This window comes from Alnus glutinosa, chromosome 3 (genome assembly GCF_958979055.1).
Source record: "Alnus glutinosa chromosome 3, dhAlnGlut1.1, whole genome shotgun sequence".
In the NCBI taxonomy this organism is placed as follows: Eukaryota; Viridiplantae; Streptophyta; class Magnoliopsida; order Fagales; family Betulaceae; genus Alnus; species Alnus glutinosa.
The window spans coordinates 7062143-7079085 of NC_084888.1; the positions used below are offsets into that span (position 1 = coordinate 7062143).

Below are 16943 nucleotides of genomic sequence, written 5' to 3' on the forward strand. Positions count from 1 at the left end.
TTTAAAATTGGCCTCGATCTTCCTCAATTCCATGAAACTCATCTCATGAAAATTTTTCTTTTTTTTTTTTCATTAGCCAAGTTTTTAACATTTTTACAATATTTTACCAGCAACTAACAATTTTCATTCAAAGTTGACAGGAATGGATTTATATTGGACCATTTACTCATGGAGTTCTTACAATCGGTGAATCTGTGAGTGACCCATCGAAAGAATTAAGTAGCTAGTAGCTCTTTTGAAAGGGCTAGGCTCAGGTTATGATTGATCATTCCCTTGTGGGCCTGTGGCTACTGGTTACCATGCATAAACCTCCAATTCCATTCAATATAGAGATAATTCCATTGCTTCCAGTTCCAAGTCATGAAAATTATGAAACAAATTTCATAATCCTACTGGCCGGAACAGAGAACGTAACACACTCAGTTTTGACCTTCAAGTACATTAAATTGAACGAATATCCAAACTCATTGCCGGAGTCGTCAGAGGCGCCATCCCCCTCATCGGAAAGTACCGCTGCTTCCTCTGCAGTGATAGCAACCACTTCGCCGGCGCGCGTAATCCTCGCCATCGAGTCCACGTGCTCTCGGGGAGCTAGGTTGAACGCTGAACTTAGCCTTAAATATACATTAGTCACACTAGGCAGAACCTTTTTCCACTCAAATTTTGAACCATGATTAACAAAAAGCATGAAAATCAAACACTACTACCAAACAAGTTGAATTTAATGATTTAATAAAGTTGTGCATGTGGTTTTGTTTTCTTTATATAAATTATCCCATAAATAATTATATCATTCAATTTCTCAAATATGTCACCAACTTTAAATCATTACAACCTCGATCTCTCTTAGTTCGAGGTTTCAATTTTAATTTGTTTCTCCATCACTTTAGCACTTGTGAATTACTCCCACAAAGATTCATAGATATGTTATAATCCTGAACTAAATGCAGAAAAGAAAAGGTTTTATGATACTTGCATTTTTTCTGAATCGGGTAAAGAGTCTATTTTTGTGTTTAATAAAAAAAAAATTGCATTTTTCTTCATTAGTGGGAACATATAAGAGTGTTAGAATATTAATCAATTAATTTAAGTCATCATTTCTTATCAGCTTAAACTTTTGAAATAATGGAAAAACTTCATTTTTAACTCTTGATCTTTCATAACTTTTGCAATTAAGTACTCAAACTTTAAAAAATGGTAATTTAGGTTATCTATCTATCTATTTTCTTCTTCATATATATATATATATATATATATATATATTTTTTTTTTTCAGTTTCAACTATCTATTAGAATTTTCATTTAAATCCTATCAAAATTATCAAAATACCCATATTTTTTTGGGGACAATTGCACCACTGGTCATTGGGGTTGACCTAAATTACAAATCACTTCCTATAGTATAAAAAATTCATGAAGGGTTCATGTGGTAAACTATAATTACGAATCACTCTTTGAACCCGTTTTCTGTCTACAAAGTTAACAGATTTCGTTAGTTTACCACGTCATACCTAATAGGAAATCGACACTTGTCCACTCCAGGCCTAGGGGAGGCAGTGCGCTAACCCCAGGTGTGGCCGGGCCACCCCCGGTAGCCACCCATTTGCTATTTTCTATTTTTTTTTTTAAATTCAATAATATATATATATATATATATATATATTATTGTAATGGACACTTGTCGATTTCTTATTGGATATGACGTGACAAACTAACAGAATCTATTAATTTTGTGGACAGAAAATGGGTTCAGGGAGTGATTCGTAATTGTAGTTTACCACAGGGGCTTTCCATAAACTTTTTGTACCACATGGAGTAATTTGTAATTTATGCCAACCCTAGGGACCAATGGTGCAATTATCCATTTTATTTAATAGAAAAAATTTATAAAATTTTCAAAGATTCAAGCATGAGTATTTTTATAAATTCCATTAAATTCTAATCAACACCTAAATTCTTGCAATTTTTTTTTTTTCCTAAAAAGAAATTAAAGGAAGGGTAGTTTGAGATTAATTTTGACAAAATTTAACGGAAAATTCTAAAAAATTTTTGAAATTAAAAAAAATTAAGAGATGAATACTCTAAATTGACACTTTTTAATTTTTGAATGCTTAATTGTAAAAGTGGTAAAAAAATCATGAATCATAAATAAAGTTTTCTCTGAAATAATTAAGCGGTGATCTAACGTCGGGAAATACTCAAATCCTGGTATGCTGTTAATGTAATCACTGCTGATTGCTCTTCCCCTAACTGCATGCGCAAAGCATCCTATATAAATTTGCCATTATCAAACCTTCTTTTTGCCATGGTTTGTGTGACATAATCATGTTTACACATTTATTTAATCACCACTCCGAATTCAAGTGGTCCAGTAGCTTTTCATTCGAGCTGATCGAGTTTGTATTTAATTATGGTGCAGTTGTTGAATCTATTCAAGGATTTCAATTTTAAATAATTGCTTCTCGTACGTACGTACACACTTCCTTGATTTTTGTTACATAGTTTGTGACTTCAATTACTTTGATCTTTCTTTTTATCATATTTCGAGACTCCTCCATTCCTTTCTTTTTGTTGATAATTCTGCACTAAAGCTTGGATTTCATGACCTCTATTAGATGCCGGCCATGAAGCATATAGAGGAATGATTTAGTGTCGATGCATGTGCCTCCATATGAATATACATTCTTTTTTTTCTTCTTCTTTTTGTGGCATCTTTTATGACATATTGAGCCAGTATTTATTATTGGGCCATGTTTTGAATTCCAATATTTTACAAAAATGCTGGTATCTGCTTGTTGCACGCTTCACGACACCAAGCCCACGGCCCAACTCAAGCTTATTGAAAACCTCATGACGTTTCATTATTGATAGGTATTCTAGGTACAAACGTGTGCAGTGAAAATAATTATTCACCTCTTTTAAAAAAGTAGGATCGACAATTCAGGTTATTTCGCTTGATCCGTCAATTTGTAAAGGATCAATCTAAATACGGTCCGTTTAGTTAAATTGGTCACACTTTTTAACCAGAACACAACTCACAAGTGATCCAACGTGATTCGCATGACCCGTTTAATAAAAGGGCTACAAACAGATCGATTGTTTGACTGGTTTAGACCTAAAATGATATGTTTATTCTGTTTGATTTGACTCGACATGTTTCGACTTAAACACAACCTATTTGACCTGTTTCAACTTATATATATATATATAATTTCACAAACGGGTGAACCATGTTAACTGGTGATTGATCCGTTTATTAAACGAGTCGACTCGTTTATGATTTGAACTCATTTATGTTAATCCCTAGTCTTTTGATGCCATGTCAAATTCATTTCAAATTTGCTAGTCATTCAACCCTAAAATAATAATAATAAAAAAATATTGTATATAGCATTTTTCTTTCAATTATTTTTATCCTCTATCTTCACGTCGTTACATCAGTGTGAGGGAAACCTCGAAGGGCTCCTATCATAGAAGGAGCCGTTGTGGTCCATGTAGTAGCGGTCTTGTTTGACAAAGACATGTATAGAACAGAGTAGTGTGTTAATGTTAATTTTGGAATTAGTAAAAAGTGATGATGTGATGATATAAAGTAAAAAGAATTTGTATAGAAAAGTAAAAAAGTTTTGTATTGTAGTGAATTTTTTATTTAAATAGTAATAAAAAATTATTGATATGATATAAAAAGTGAAAATGTTTTTATGTTAATTGTTATTAGAAAATATAAAAAAGTGAGAAAAAAAAAAAAAAAAAAAAAAGAAAAAGAAAAAGAAAAAAAAAGAGAAAGAGGTACATAAACAATAGAAGGCGCTATTCCGTTCGTTCATCTTCTTGCCAAACAACACCGGTATCTTTATGCGCGGGTGTAGAAATTAAGCATGCATGCCATGGGCATTATGGGCACGAAATGGATTATCGTGTCTCTTCAGTCAGCATTCCCAGCCTCCCAGGAGTAACGACCTTTTATGAGGAGCGAAGATTATCGTGTGTAGAAGGCTGAGCAGAACGTACGTACAGGGCAGGCATGCGAAATTGAGGGCAAATATCCTGACTCCTGTGCTGAGCCAGAGCCACCATGAATTTAAACATGCATCAGGCCGGTTGCAGTGCTACACCGGTGGCCAGTAGCTAGACGTTAAAGCCCGCCCCTAATGATTGTGTTTGGAGAAGAGATATAATTGTCGAAAGCAAGGCCCCCTGGACCACATTCTGTATCCATATGATCAGAAAAAAGTCGAACCACACAAGTGTAAAGTGGTCCAGTTGTGACTCTCGCTACGAAGGTTAGTTGGGCATCGATTAATGGTCGAGAATCATCTAAATTACAACGGCCTGGAAATACACAAATGCATGGGGTGTCCTAGGATAATAAGCCCACGCCCACGTGGGTACCCTAATGGACCACGTCTGCTTCCGAGTTCGATCTGACAGGTCTTTGATGGACCACCTCACCTGCAGTAATACTGCAAATTAAACTTGGTCGATGGCTGAAACAACCAGGTTGTCTTCCTCGACCCTAGCTAGCCTTGACTCCGTACCGTCGGTTTGGGTGCATGGTTAAAGCTTAAACCCCCTTTTAACCTTCCCCATAAGAATTAAGATAAATATTTTGCCATAATTACGATTACTATCTACCCTATATCTTGAAGGATGCACGGTAAGAGATAGCTAGCCTAGCATGAAAGAATGCAAAAAGGGTGTCTATATGCATATCTTTACTGTCTATAATTTGTGTGTTACCTGTGAAGGCAGGTCTACTCGATCTTATATATCTTACCTTACCTATTATAAAAGATCCAATTCTCAATGATGTCAATCAGTTTTGAGGATTTAATGCATTACAACTAATTGTAAAAAGTTTAATTGATTTAGGTCATCTCCAATAGATTCTCTATAAGGAATCTGCCTTGCATGGTGTAGAAAAAAACAAAAACAGATCTCCTGTGAATTATTGTGAAAATTTGTGACAAACAATGTAATGATAAGTAAGTTTGTAAATGCATGAATGTAAAAGGAAATGATTAAATTCATCGTATCATATATATGGTGCTTCATGTACGGATGAAGATCATAGGCTACTATTATACGAGTTATCTCTTATATATGACCAATATATTTATGTTCTTTAGCCTTGCATCCAATAGTTTTATAGGTGATCGGTACAACCAGGTTTGATTCACGGTCACAAAGATGACATCGTTAGTGATGTGCGTGCTTCACCGATGTCATTTTACAGTCCTTTGGGATAACGCTAACCCTACCAAGAAAGGGTACGGTTAAGAGCTTAGATAGACCATATGGCATTGAACTATGATATGTCCACTTTAAATATCAGATGCTATAACTATAATGCATTATCATGATATCGATAAAAACTTTACTTACTATCCCTAATTTTTCATCACTTTTATAATTATACTTTAAGCTTTAAAAAATATTAATTTTTTAAATTTCACCCCTCCGTTATGACGAGAAGAGCTGAAGTAGGGAGTGAAGGATGAGTTGTCAAGCAAGCTAGACCGGAGGAGTTTGTTCTAGAAAGAGAAGGTGCAGGGAAGGCTTCAATACTTCGAGCCAGCCAAGGTCAATGACAAAACAGTGGTGAAACCTCCTGTTGAAGGAGTGGAAGTTGGTATACCTAGGTGGAATCCGAACTTGGTAGGGTACGTAGTTTCTAGACAAGCCGTTGTCATTCTTTCTTGTCAAAAAAGTAATGGAGCAGATGTGGGATTAGTATGAAAAAATTGAGGTTTTCTCCACGGACAATAGATTGTACATCTTTCGGTTCAATATTGACAAGAAAACAAGTGATCAAGACGTGTTAAGGGCAAAGATATTGTGACATATAGCTAGCAAATTAACAAACCAATTATTCTTTGTTCCTCTTTGTGCAACTTGCCACATTGGACAAAGGAATTGGAGATAATTGTTGGGTAATAGGCTGGTAAGCCCACGTCGTCCACACCTTAAGCCTAAAATTAAGTAATTAACTCAAGTGCATCCTACATGTGTAATAGGGAATCAAATGCTGAATTGGCCACAATCTTTGATACGCCCTTAGTTATTTGGGCAATATGTGCTTCAGTCTAGGCAAATGCGGTAAGGGTCACACGTGAAATATGGATCATGGTGTAGAAACCGACGACAAATAATTACATACAAGCCACTATAAAATTAAGGTGATTCACAGTTAGGTAAAAGGGACTTTTGAGTCCTTGCTTAAAACTCAATTCTTAAATAATTTTGTTTTTATTTTTTTTATTTGCCAAATACTTTGTTGACTTAAGCATTGAAGTTATCTTTTACCGGCACCTTTCGACAAGCTCCATGGCTTATACTTTTCTCTTTTGCAAGTGATGATCAGCTAGTGTTCAACCCGAGGAAAATTGTTCTAACATATAACATTATACCTACTCATCAATTGTCTAATTTTACCTGCGTGATGAGTTAAGTGATTAACATAAAACACTAGAAAAAAGTGGTTAATGTAAAACTTTTCCTTTGTACTAGTGGACTAATTCTTTAAAGGATTTTTGAATACTACTAGATTTTAAGATGTAAAATTAATTTTGAGGATTTTAGGAGCCATGACCTAATTAGTCTCACATAGCTTCCATCATTAAGAGTGAAATCGATCAGATATTTAAAAGAATCAAAACTCATTGAATATATATCAATAAAAAACTTAACATGAAACATTAATTGTATTGTAAAGATAAATATATATATAGTCTGTGATCATTATTGATTGAGCAATTGTACCATAGGTCGTTTGATTTGATTCCAGTCTAAACTGTTTGTTCTTTAACTCTGCCTTAGAACTTTGTTATTGGCCTCTCAAATTTGACTTATATGAGAAGGGAATGAGGGAGAGTTTTGAAATTAGAATCTTACTATATAACTCCCGTGAGCATTCCTTTTTCAATTCAAAAACTTTTGTCTAGTCAGTAGTCAGTGTAAAATCTTTCAGAAATATCTTAAATAAAGAGTAAGCAAATTTAGATGCATGCAAATCATCAACATTTTTTCACCCTTTTTTCACCGGCTGCTATAATAAGTGGGGCCCAATTGTGTGGGTGCCCAGCTCACTCTAGGCTGATGTGGCTAGAGTTGTAGGGGTGATTGGGGTGAAATCGATCTACCCTGAGTTCTAGAGGAAAGAGGAAGAAAGAAAAAGTCCAAACACTGAGAAGCTGTGAAGCAGAACCGTCTGAACTGAACTGTGAAGAGAGAGAGACAGAGAAGCATTGCAGTCAACAATATTTGGAAGAGAAAAAACGATACATGGGCGAAACAGTGAAGCACTCGTAGTTTGAAATTTGACGAGAAAGAGAGAGAGAGAGAGAGAGAGAGAGAGAGAGAGAGAGAGGGTTCTGGACTTCTGGGGAAAGAAAAACAAAGATGGAAAGCAAAGAAAAAGGCGTGGACAGAGAAGCCAAAAAGCAGAGTGTAATGGTGAAAAAGTTGAAACGCGGTATGTTGGTAGGGAAAAGAGGAGGCCCATGTACTCCACCACCTACATGGCTTGAGTTTTCATCTCACAAGAATGATAACACCACTACTGACACTCATGAATTCCTCACCTTTCCCAACACCGCCACCACATCAATCTCTGCTAGAAAGCTCTGCGCCAACCTCTGGGAGATTCAGCCCCACCAACGCGTCCTTGTCCCACTTGGTAAAATGAGAAAGGGTGGTGCTAGGCCTAGGCTTCATCGCCACCACCGCAGGGGCAAAGGCTTTGAGGTTTCCAAACACGCGGTTGACCCTCAGAATCCCCCCCACACGGTATAACTTTACCTTACCTACCTTACTTTTCTTCTTTCCTTTGTTGGTTGCTTAAATGTTAATTGTTTTTTTTTTGGATTTCTTTGTGAATTTCTTTCTGGGGTTGTTTTGTTTGATTACTGGTTTTCTGGTTGTGTTTACCTGCTTGTCCTGTGTTCTCGTTGTTCTGTGGTTTTTTTTTTGGTTTTCCGTGGGGTATTTAGTCCATGGGTACATCCGTAATAATTTCTCATGTACATTGGAGATCGAATACAATTTCAGCTGAAAGGTTGCTTCTTTGGGTTAATGTCTTTTGCATTTTTACGAAGCATGCATTCATTGGGCCTCTTTGTATATGAATTCTCTTGAGAAACACGGACTTTATTACATTTTTGGTAGTTGTCAATTCCCCTCTCTTTTTGTTAAGTCCCCCAAGCCTTCCTACAAGCTCTGTTTCTTGCTCCCTCCAAGGGACATTTTCCAATGAGAATGGAGGCAATCTCATCATAACCTTTTCTGTCCATATATATATATTTTTTCTTTGTAGAAAATTTCTTTATTGTGTTCCTATCTTGCATCATTCACTGAGCATTTTTCAGCAATTGCATTCGTTGATCAGTTGATCTTGCTTCCTGGGCTTATTATACCAGTGCTTTTTTAATGGAAACATGAAATTACTTATACCTGGGGGAAAAAGCATGTGAAAATTTGACTTGGTTACTAGGAATAGAAAGCTCTGATTTTTATAGCTCAAAACCCTCGGGCTGTTTCCATGTTTTTCTACCTCTTTTTTATTTTTTATTTTAAATCCAAAATTGATTTTTACCCTCTCTCTCATTGCAGCCAGCAACTGCAAGTAGCTTGGGGAGGTATGTTTCAGCATCACTTGTACAACACCATCGATCAGTTCAAAGAAATCACTGTGCATTGCAGCCTGTATCTCCTGCAAGTTATGGTAGCTCATTGGAGGTATGATTTATCCTGCATAAACCATCCACAATTCTCTTTTCTATTCTCTCTCTTTCTTTTTCTTTCTTTTTTTCTAATGATTAAAGAAATGGAAACAAGAAAGCCTGTAAAGTTGTAATAGTGTAAGATCAACAATTTGCTAACGCAATATAGGAGAGAAGTTGGTTCGTAAACTGTGCCTTAATGTTCTGCGTTTGGTATATATATATATGAGATGTGTTTGATATTATTTTCTTGTACATCTCTTTTACAAATTTACCATTGAATCTGTGGAACTCTCATGTAGTCCCATAGATTTAATGGTGAATTTACACATATCTTGTACGGAGATGGACAAGAGATATGCAAGAGAATGAAACCAAACATTTCTTTATATATATAGATACATGTAAATACATACATATATACATGTGTGTGTATTGAATTCACATGTTGGTGATTATATCACACATTTGCCAACTATTATTTCAAAGTTACAGATTTTACGGATGTAGTAGCTGGATTTTGAAAAGTTAATATTCATACTACAACTTGTAAGCACAGGATTTCCTGATACAAGTACCCTTGAGATAGAAACAATGTTGTATAAGGACTATTAGAACAAGATTTTGTATGGTTAAAGAATGTTGTTACTAAACAAGTGAAGAACCTACAAGCAGCATTTGCCACATACCTTTCAGGTTTTGTGTGATTGAACATGTTGGTTTGCTCACTAAGCTCGAAATCTAGGCATTTTACCACCTTTGCTAAAGTTTTTCTCACAATACTCGGTCATTATATTGTTTAAAAGGGAGGCCTTATAAACAATTTCCTAGATAAAGTTACATAATATCTCAGTTTTTAGAACTTATGAATTATAATTGCAGAATAGGCTTACTTGCAATATCTCTTCTAATTCCATCAATACTTGTATTATTCATTTCCTCTAATGCTTGAGAAATATGCCAAAGACCCCATTTTCATGACTTCAGTATGTCAAACACTTGCCGATGAGCAGCATGACTCGCATATACTTGATTAATTAATCATGAAATGGTGACGAGAGATGCAGTTGTATTAGTTGATGATTTGTTAACTTCCTTGTGGAATTGCAGTTTCTGCCATAAGAAGGCCATATACCCTAATTTAACTGTAATGATTAGATTCATTAACTCCACTGTTATTAATCTTCTGCTTATAACCTTCTCCTCTAAACAGTCCATCAATTTAACTGCTATTTGACCCTATGAATTCTGATACCTCTTCTTTTCACAGGTGGCACCTTATAACCCTCCTGTTACTCCGACAAGTTCTTTGGACTTGAAGGGTAGAATGGGTGGATCAAGCTATAGCCTTAAAACATCCACGGAGTTAGTCAAGGTACTCAATCGGATTTGGAGTCTAGAAGAACAACACGCATCAAATATATCAATGGTGAAAGCACTGAAAATGGAACTATATCATTCTAAAGCTAGAATTAAAGAATTGCTAGAAGAGAAGCAATTGGATAGGCACGAATTGGATGGCTTGATGAAGCTAGTTACAGAGGATAAACTTGTTAGGAAGAATAAGGAGCAAGATCGAATTAAAGCTGTGGTAGAGTCAATCAGGGATGAGCTAGAAGATGAGAGGAAGCTAAGAAAGCTTTCAGAAAGCCTGCACCGGAAGCTAGCTCGAGAGCTTTCTGAATTGAAATCTTCTTTTTCTAATGCTTGGAGAGAGCTTGAAAGAGAGAGAAAAGCACGGATTCTGTTGGAAAACTTGTGTGATGAGTTTGCTAAAGGTATAAGAGATTATGAACAAGAAGTGCGGTCCTTGAAGCACAAGAATGAGAAGGATAGGGTTGATAAGGGAAACCCTGACAGGCTAGTTCTCCATATTTCAGAAGCGTGGCTTGATGAGCGGATGCAAATGAAGCTAGCAGAAGCTCGAAATGATATTGCAGAAAAGAATACAATTGTGGACAAGTTAGGTTTTGATATAGAAAACTTTCTTCAAGCTAAACGATCTATTGACTCAAGAAAAACTGAGAACTTGTCCCCACGGGAGCTAAACAAAAATTGCTCATGTCGACATTCGATAGAGTCCCTTCCTTTGAATGGGGCTGTTAGTGCACCTCAAAATGCTGCTGATGAAGAAGTCTTATCAGCCAGTGATTATAATTGCTTTGAACAAAACAAGAGTTCTGGTGGAAAACAAAGCAAAGGCAGCTCTCAACAAAAGGGCAAAAATGCTGCAGAAAGCCTTCACAAAGAGATAGTGAAATCAAATTCCATGAGAACAAAGGTTGGATTATGGGAAACCGATGACATCTGTAAACCATCCAGTTTGCAGGGTCAGTTTGAAGAGCATATGGCAAATGCCACACCATTTAATGGAAACAGGAGCCAGTTTTCAGAGAGGCAAGATGGAATGAACTATCCTGAGACATCTGGAACGTTTGACGCCACCCGGGAAGGTCTACAAGAAAGAGACAGTAAACGGGTCGGGATCGGTGGACCGAAGTCAAATCATGTGCTCGATAACCTGATTAGAAATCAATCCTCGTCATTGGAGGTTGATAAGATTCATCCCCAGAGTAATTGCAGAGAAGATTCTTGTGATCGATCTGTATTAACAGGTAATGCAAGCCCAGTTCAACGGTGGATGTCAAAATTGACAAACTCAGATTTTGAAAAATCTATATCTTCCTTGAGACTGCCGCCGGGCTTGAAGGAAAATACATTGATGGCAAAACTACTTGAAGCGAGGTTAGAGGGACAGCACTCTCGGTCAAAAGCTTGCAAAGGTTCCTTTTAAATTCAACAGAATGGTGGAATTTGCCTGGAGAAAGAAGCTTCTAGTTCACAGTGGCTGCTTAGATCGTGCCAAGATCCTCTTTCTAAAATGACTGTTAGTGGTGCAATGTATTGGGAAAAAAAAAAAAAAAAAGCCGGCATACTTTTTTTCTTGGTTCACAGATCAGAAGCTATGGATTTTCTCTACCAACTTGTCTTGCTGTTTGAGAAACCTGTCAGAGTGACGTTTTTGGAAGATGATCCTGAGCTCTGTCTCTCACAACCATAATCTACAGGACCATCTTGAATATTCTTCATACCTCAATCACCACCTTCCATCATTCCCAAAACCCGTCTTAGTCAAAAGTTCAGTGAGGGCTTTTATTGCAGAATGTTGAATTACACAGGAGGTTTAAGGAAGACAATGAATAATATCCCACCCACGTAACCCAAGAGGTTCCTTTAACAAGACTGAATTCTTGTTTACGTAAATCAACCACAGAAATAAGCATAGAGTGCCGAGCGTGTTGAGTGTAGAGGGATGGGTTCCAAATTACGGGAGATTGTACCAAAGATCGTCTTTCATTTTCCTTCCTAAACGGATGAATATTAGCTTTAAGTGTTACCATACCTAAACCATACCTGAATTTCTCTTCTTTGCTGATGTTATTTTTCTTTACCTTATCTGGATGTCTATAATCCTTTACTTTCAAGAAGAAACTTCATTTATCCCCTAAACAACCAAGCGATTTGAAACGTTTTTCAAAAAATTTAGAAGTTTGCAATGTCGGGTTCTAATCTGTTAGAACCTTTCATTGACCCCTACCGTTTGATTTTTTTTTTTTTTTTTTTCCCCATTAACTTAGACAGCTAACATATAAAATATCCATTATACTCCAATAAAATTTATAAAAGGGAAAATCAAAGATAAATCCTTCTATCAAAGCGCCTTTCCAAATTTCTTCGTCATTTTTTTTTTTTTTTCTTCGAGTTTCATTGCATAAGTTATTTGGCAAACTTGCAGAGTCTGTTATTGCCACGTCACATTTCAAAGTAATAATTTTTATTTTTTACTACTACTTTTTTAAAAAAAAAAGAGGGGGGGGGGGGGGGGGGGAACCCCTTGGGGTCGCTAGCAGTGGGGCGGGGTACCTTGGGCTGGCAATTTTGGTTTACGTGTTGGGTTCGAATCAATATGTTTGACCCACTAACATGTTAAGGGTCAATCCTTACACGACTCATTTAATTAAATGGGTTAAACCCCTCAATTCTAACATAACTCATGCCACTTAAACAAGCGGATGACATAATACAATCCGCTAAATCAACAGGTCATGTTGGGTTGACTCAAATAATACCCATTTGACCCATTATTTAAAAACTAATTCAAATAAGTGAATAACCCGTTAGTGTTTTGTTTTTTATTTTACAAATATGATTTTATAATTATATGGGTCAAACAGGTCACCCATTGGTTAAGCGGGCTGACCCGGGATTGACCTGTATATTAAATAGGTTAATTCGGGTCAATCCGAATTGATACTGTTGGAACAGTTTCCGGTAGGTGACGTGTCGATCAGATATTCGTCTTGTATGCTCCTGCTTCACCTGCAAAAGAAGGCTGCGTCGGGAGATCCCGACAGCCCTGCTCCGATGCATAAATGAGTGTATTGTTCTGAGAGTAAATGCACAGAATAATGCAAAAAAGATTGATTAGCATATACCTTAACATCTGAGAAGATTCTAGTATTTTATAGAGATTGAGGAGCAGTTCAGTTAGCTTCTCAACTCATGCTAGGAACAGCGATTGAAGGAGACGTGGCCCTGGGTGTACGAATATTTTGGGTTCCGCCTACCCCGGGCGCACAATCAAGTTGCGTGTCGTGCGTCGTGTCCCTTAGATTCCGGGTACTGCCGAGGTATACGCGGACGCGGACATCAACTAATATTCGGGTCTGCAATTCAGGCTAGTTGAACAGATTGGGCCCAAGTGGTATTAACGGGCTCGGGTGGACTATTTTCTCTTTAATGCTTGGACCTGGTTGGGTGGACCCAATGGGCCTGGCTAGCCGAGAAGGCCGGTATTTTCCCCAACAGATACGAATCTTATTATACCCATCCTTAACTTACTAATTTTATGTTGAGTTCGTGAGTCGTATAAAAAAATCTCAATCCTAATGACAAGGGGTGGCCTTACTTCCCCTTTAAGGATTGGGGTGGCCTCGGAGCCACCCCCACGCCATTTGTTGGCTCAAGTCGTAACACATGTATCTCAAGTTATATCTATCCTCCAAGCCTATATGTACCTATAACTCTCTTACAATGAGGTTGCCACATCCCGTGGGACTTCAAGAATAACATCGGTGCTTCGATGAGGTACAATAGCTAGCTACCACTAGTTGACTGACTGTGTCCAACCATATGTGATCCATACAACTAATGATGCCACAGGGTGTGACCGTCATTCGTGGATGGTTGCGCCATTCACTATAGCCATTCAAAAAATTGAAATGATGTGCCATCAATTATTTCGTTTGATGAAATAACATTAAATCCTAACTTTGAAATGAATGATCTCTATTTCAAGTAAAATTGAGAGAATCTTTGTCCCCCTTGTAGGGCAGGATAAGATCATTTTCATTACAAATGAAATGGATAATATTCATTTCATAGTTAAAATTTAAAGTTTGTGTAATTAAGAGTATACATGATGTCAACGTTGACATATCTTTTAAAAAATTTAATTAATAATGTCAAATATGGCATCATGTACACCGTTAGATTCACAAATTTTAAATTTTGACCATAAAATTAATGCTATCCACTCACTACAAAAAAATTTGCAAGTTGCTACATGTATGGGGCTCATACACGTGGCTAATAGTTTGCCACATGTAATTAGCGACGTGTGGGCAGCGTAGTAGATCTGGTTGTTGCGAAATGTGCAATTTGCAACGTGTCCATGTCACCATTGTGCCACGTGGCATCCTGACCATGCTGCGACACGTCAGCCACGTGTAATGACCACGTGGCTAACGTTTTAGCCACTTGGTCTGACTCCACGTGGCACATTGGCCACATGGATTATGGTCCACGTGGCCACAATCAGCTGCATGGATTGTGATCCAAGTGGCCGACTGTGGATTGTGGCATCTGCCACGTGGCAAAATGCAATTTTTTTTTTTTTCCAAAAAAAAAAAAAATTAAAAACCACAATATATATATATATATATCTCCATCTTTTTACCCAAAAATATCACAAAAATATTAGGACAACATTTGAAATTTACCATAAACACAAAATCAAATTACGCACATCAATAATTATAAATCCAACACAACAATAGATTATGTACTAATAAACATTATTGTTATTAACAAAACAAAGTTACACAAAATATGTACAAATCTGAAGGCCGTCGTTCCTGTGGATCATGAGTTCTCATACCAGGCGTGTACTCACCAACAAGCGATTGCTGCACAAGGGACGGTGTAGCAGGCGATGGTGTCCTGACGGGGGAATGCTGGCTCAGTTGTCGTCAAATAGGCGACAACGGACCAATCGTTGTCACATTAACTGCAAGTAATGAAAACATTAAAAAATTTGGGGGTAATTACCTTTTTTCCCCATTAACTACCAACTTTTGCGCAAAGCCCCCACAAACTACCAGCTCGACCAAAATAGAGCATTCAACTACCAAACATAACCATTTTCCCCCCTTCCGTTAGTTAGAGGGTTAAAACAAACGGTCAACGGGTCACGTGATCGTCACGTGCCGTTTTACATGGGGGCATGTTGGAAGATGGTGGTAGTTCATTTGGGCATGTTGGAAGATGGTGGTAGTTCATGGGGGAAAATAGGAAGAAAATGAGGGTAAAACAGCATGTGACGGTCACGTGACCCGTTGACTGTTTGTTTTAACCCCTTTGACTGACGGAAGGAGGGACAAGGGTTGTCTTTGGTAGTTTAATGCTCTATTTTGGTCGAGTTGATAGTTTGTGGGGGCTTTGCGCAAAAGTTGGTAGTTCATAGGGGGAAAAGGTAATTACCCCAAAAATTTGAGTATATACATATTAAGTCCATAACATTGATTAAAAATAAGCAGTTTACACAATATTAATCATACATGCAGATGCACTACTAACAGATGACGTACTACCTCCGTTTGTAGGTGGAGACTGCTAAGCACTAGGGCTCGTATGTGATACTCCTATGGAGGTGAGCACAGCCTCGAGGTGTCGCATGTGTTGCTCCAATGCGTTATTTCTCTCGATCTTTGCCTGTAACAATGTCTCCATTGTCGCAATCCTGCTCTCATGTATGGAGCAGCCCCGAGAAGTACACTGTGATGGTTCTCCTTGTGAGTGAGTCCGGTATGAGAAACACGTCCCACGTACGAGAGTAACGTTCGGCCCAACCTGCCGAACTCTCCTCGCGTATTCAGGCCTCCCCAACGCCTGTTTGTACGCGTTGTTCGGTGCCCAATGCACTGTGTCTTCTAACATGCTCTGAGTAGTGGCAGGATCACTGGATAAACTCTGTGTCATCTTCTCCTGTACGTCGTCAACATAAAATACACTTGTAGTCAATATATACTTTATCATACCCATAACTTAGAAATATTAGTAAAATAGATCAGTAGCATACGCATAGGACCCGTGTACGTTCGTTCAGGTGAGTGCCATCCTTCCTAGTGTGCGTTTTCACAAACGACTCCGCTCGAGTTAGGGCTGTGCCATAAGTAGTTGCCTGTCGCCATCCAATTGAAATAAATAACAAACAGTAATATTAATTTTTTAAAAAACAATTAGATACAAATATTAGGGATAATTGCACCGTTGATCCCTGTGGTATGCCATAATTATTTTTCACTCCCTATGGTTTAAAAAGTTCATGAGAGATCCCTGTGGTATGCAATAATTACGTTTTACTCCCTGAGTCAATTTTTCGTCCATAATTTTGACAGAATCTGTTATCCCTACACGTCAGCGACACGTGTCTCCATCTTATTGGGGACACGTGTCCATCTTAATAAAATAATTAAATAAACTTTTTTTTTTTAAAAAAAAAAAAAACAAAAAAAAAGAAAAGAAAAAAGGGCAGGCTTAGGGTGGCCGCGTGCTACCACCGGCCTCCTGTGGTAGCGCGCTGCCACCCCCAGGCCATTTTGCCCCTATTTTTGTTTTGTTTTTTTTTTTGTTTTTTTAAAATAAGTATTTTTATTTATTTTTAATAAATTTATATTATTTTATTAAGATTGGACATGTCAGCGCCACTTGTCACCAATAAGATGACGACACGTGGTGCTGACGTGGCATTTGATGGAATCTATTAAAAATTTTAACAGAACTTGTCGCCAGGGATCGATTTGTAATTATTGCATACCACATGGATCTCTTATGAACCTTTTAAACCATAGGGAGTGAAAAATAATTATGGCATACCACAGG

At 37.4% G+C, this 16943-nt stretch overlaps 1 protein-coding gene across 1 annotated transcript; it reads left to right on the top strand.

Annotated features, from left to right (window-relative positions):
- The first annotated feature begins 7074 nt into the window (after positions 1–7074).
- On the top strand, positions 7075–12128 carry LOC133864900 (uncharacterized protein At5g41620-like). Its single transcript, XM_062301341.1, has 3 exons — positions 7075–7788; positions 8611–8736; positions 9991–12128. Exons 1-3 carry the CDS (start codon positions 7402–7404, stop codon positions 11512–11514), a joined length of 2037 nt encoding a protein of 678 aa, XP_062157325.1. The 5' UTR covers positions 7075–7401; the 3' UTR covers positions 11515–12128.
- Positions 12129–16943: the final 4815 nt, after the last annotated feature.